Raw genomic sequence first — 1,908 nt, forward strand, 5'->3', positions numbered from 1 at the left:
TGTATAAGTACTTAGAATTAGTTGCTAAGAAACTAATAAAGTATTTATCCATGGCGCCTGAAGAATGGTTGAATTTTATTCAAAATGCTACGAAAACGGCAATAATTCAAGACGGTAAGGTATTTACGAAAATATATTTTAATGTATAATATATTTCAAACTATTGAATTTTTTTTAACGAAAGCTATTTTAAAATTCACTTAGAACTGAAAACTTTACGATATAAAGCTTAACCTTAAAAATGTTTGATCAATATGTAATTATTACTTATTTTTTATTAAAACTGTATTTTTATATTTATCATTGTCAGTGTTATAAATTATTTCTTTTTTCATAATTAAATTATTATACACATATATGCATATATCATTCAATATTAAATGTGTAATATTTGACTTTATAGAATTATTAATATAAATATATGGTATCATAATGTAATTACATTTACATATAATTATATATTTTCATTTGTCTTGTTAATTAATAAAATGTATTTTAATGTATATTATTTTAATGTATATTATATTTAATTATTTTAATGTATATTATATTTTTTAAAATTAAAATATAATTGTGATAATTGTTAATATCCGATAGTTTTTGTTATATAAAACTATTATTAAAACATATTATAAATATTTAATTATGATTAATATTTTTTTTCTGTTATTAGGAAAAAGAAAAGTTCATTTTTTAATGGAAGATGGTAGAGAAATGGTAGAAGAATATCATTTGGAAACTAATGTGTTAATACGAAGAGCATGGAAAGAAAAAGGTAAACTTGGTCAAGATATAGGTTGGAATGTTGAAATTGGAGATCCTGAACCCAAACAAAACAATATTGATATTTGTGGAATTCAAGAAAGTTCAAGTGCTGTATGTGAAGTTTGTTTTGTAAAATTATATTATATATTTTATATTTGATATATATATATATATATATATATATTATATTTTCTAATTTTTTTAAACAAAATATAATTAATAATAATTAATATGCATATATTATATTTTTGTAATAGCCATTTATTACAAGAAGAGTTACAAAGACTTCACTTGAATGGCGAATAAGAAATTTGCCATATCCGCAAAATGTATATTCTGTAACTGCAGAAGATGATGGAACGATAACTATTCGTACTACAAATAAAAAATATTTTAAGAAGATAAGAATTCCAGATTTAGAACGTGCTGGATTAAAACCAGAACAGAATAGAATAACTTTTACACATCAATACAGTACACTAATTATTACGGTATGTCAAATATTTATATTTTCATTACTTTTACATAAATCTTATATTTATCTTTTTGTAGTATAAGAAACCTCCTGCACTTCTGGAATTAGAAAGAAAGGTGTTGAACGAAATATTACAATTAAAAGCAAAAAAAGATGGTGACATACAGTGTCCAACAAGTTAATAAAATTTTTCTTTGTAAAAACTTTTTCCTTTTTTGCTTGCCCACAGTCATATCATAGTTATATTTATAAAATGATTATCATAAAATGAATAATATTTCTCATTAATATCATGTAAGTTAAATATATTATTATATATAATTAAATATTTTATTGAAAATTACAGACACCAATAATTATTGGAAAGTTTATTGAAAAATTTAACCTACACTTTACATATACACTTTATATATATATATATATATATAATAATTAAAAAGAAATTTAAAGTAAGTATTTTATTTAATTTCATTTATATATTTCAATGTTATATATATTATATATATATAATATATATATATATTATATATATTATATGAATAAAAATATATAAAGCAATCAAAAAATAATTTATCCTAAATTAATTATTCATGTAACAATGTTGCGCGCGCGAAAATCGAGAGATCGATCGATCGTTCTGCGTCGTGAGTGCTATCGACTACATTTGT

General features: G+C 20.8%; 1 protein-coding gene across 2 annotated transcripts; it reads left to right on the forward strand.

Annotated features, from left to right (window-relative positions):
• The first annotated feature begins 14 nt into the window (after nucleotides 1–14).
• LOC122715880 (protein DPCD) lies at nucleotides 15–1,539 on the forward strand. Of its 2 annotated transcripts, none has more exons than XM_043938417.1 (4): nucleotides 15–114; nucleotides 674–876; nucleotides 1,023–1,256; nucleotides 1,318–1,539. In XM_043938417.1, the coding sequence occupies exons 1-4, from the start codon at nucleotides 51–53 to the stop codon at nucleotides 1,420–1,422; spliced, it is 606 nt and encodes a 201-aa protein (XP_043794352.1). In that variant the 5' UTR covers nucleotides 15–50; the 3' UTR covers nucleotides 1,423–1,539. The 2 variants fall into 2 exon arrangements, with proteins under 2 accessions (XP_043794352.1, XP_043794351.1); XM_043938416.1 differs by having other exon boundaries at nucleotides 71–119.
• Nucleotides 1,540–1,908: the final 369 nt, after the last annotated feature.

This window comes from Apis laboriosa, unplaced genomic scaffold (assembly GCF_014066325.1).
Source record: "Apis laboriosa isolate Shangri-la unplaced genomic scaffold, ASM1406632v1 scaffold40_cov151, whole genome shotgun sequence".
NCBI classification, from domain to species: Eukaryota; Metazoa; Arthropoda; class Insecta; order Hymenoptera; family Apidae; genus Apis; species Apis laboriosa.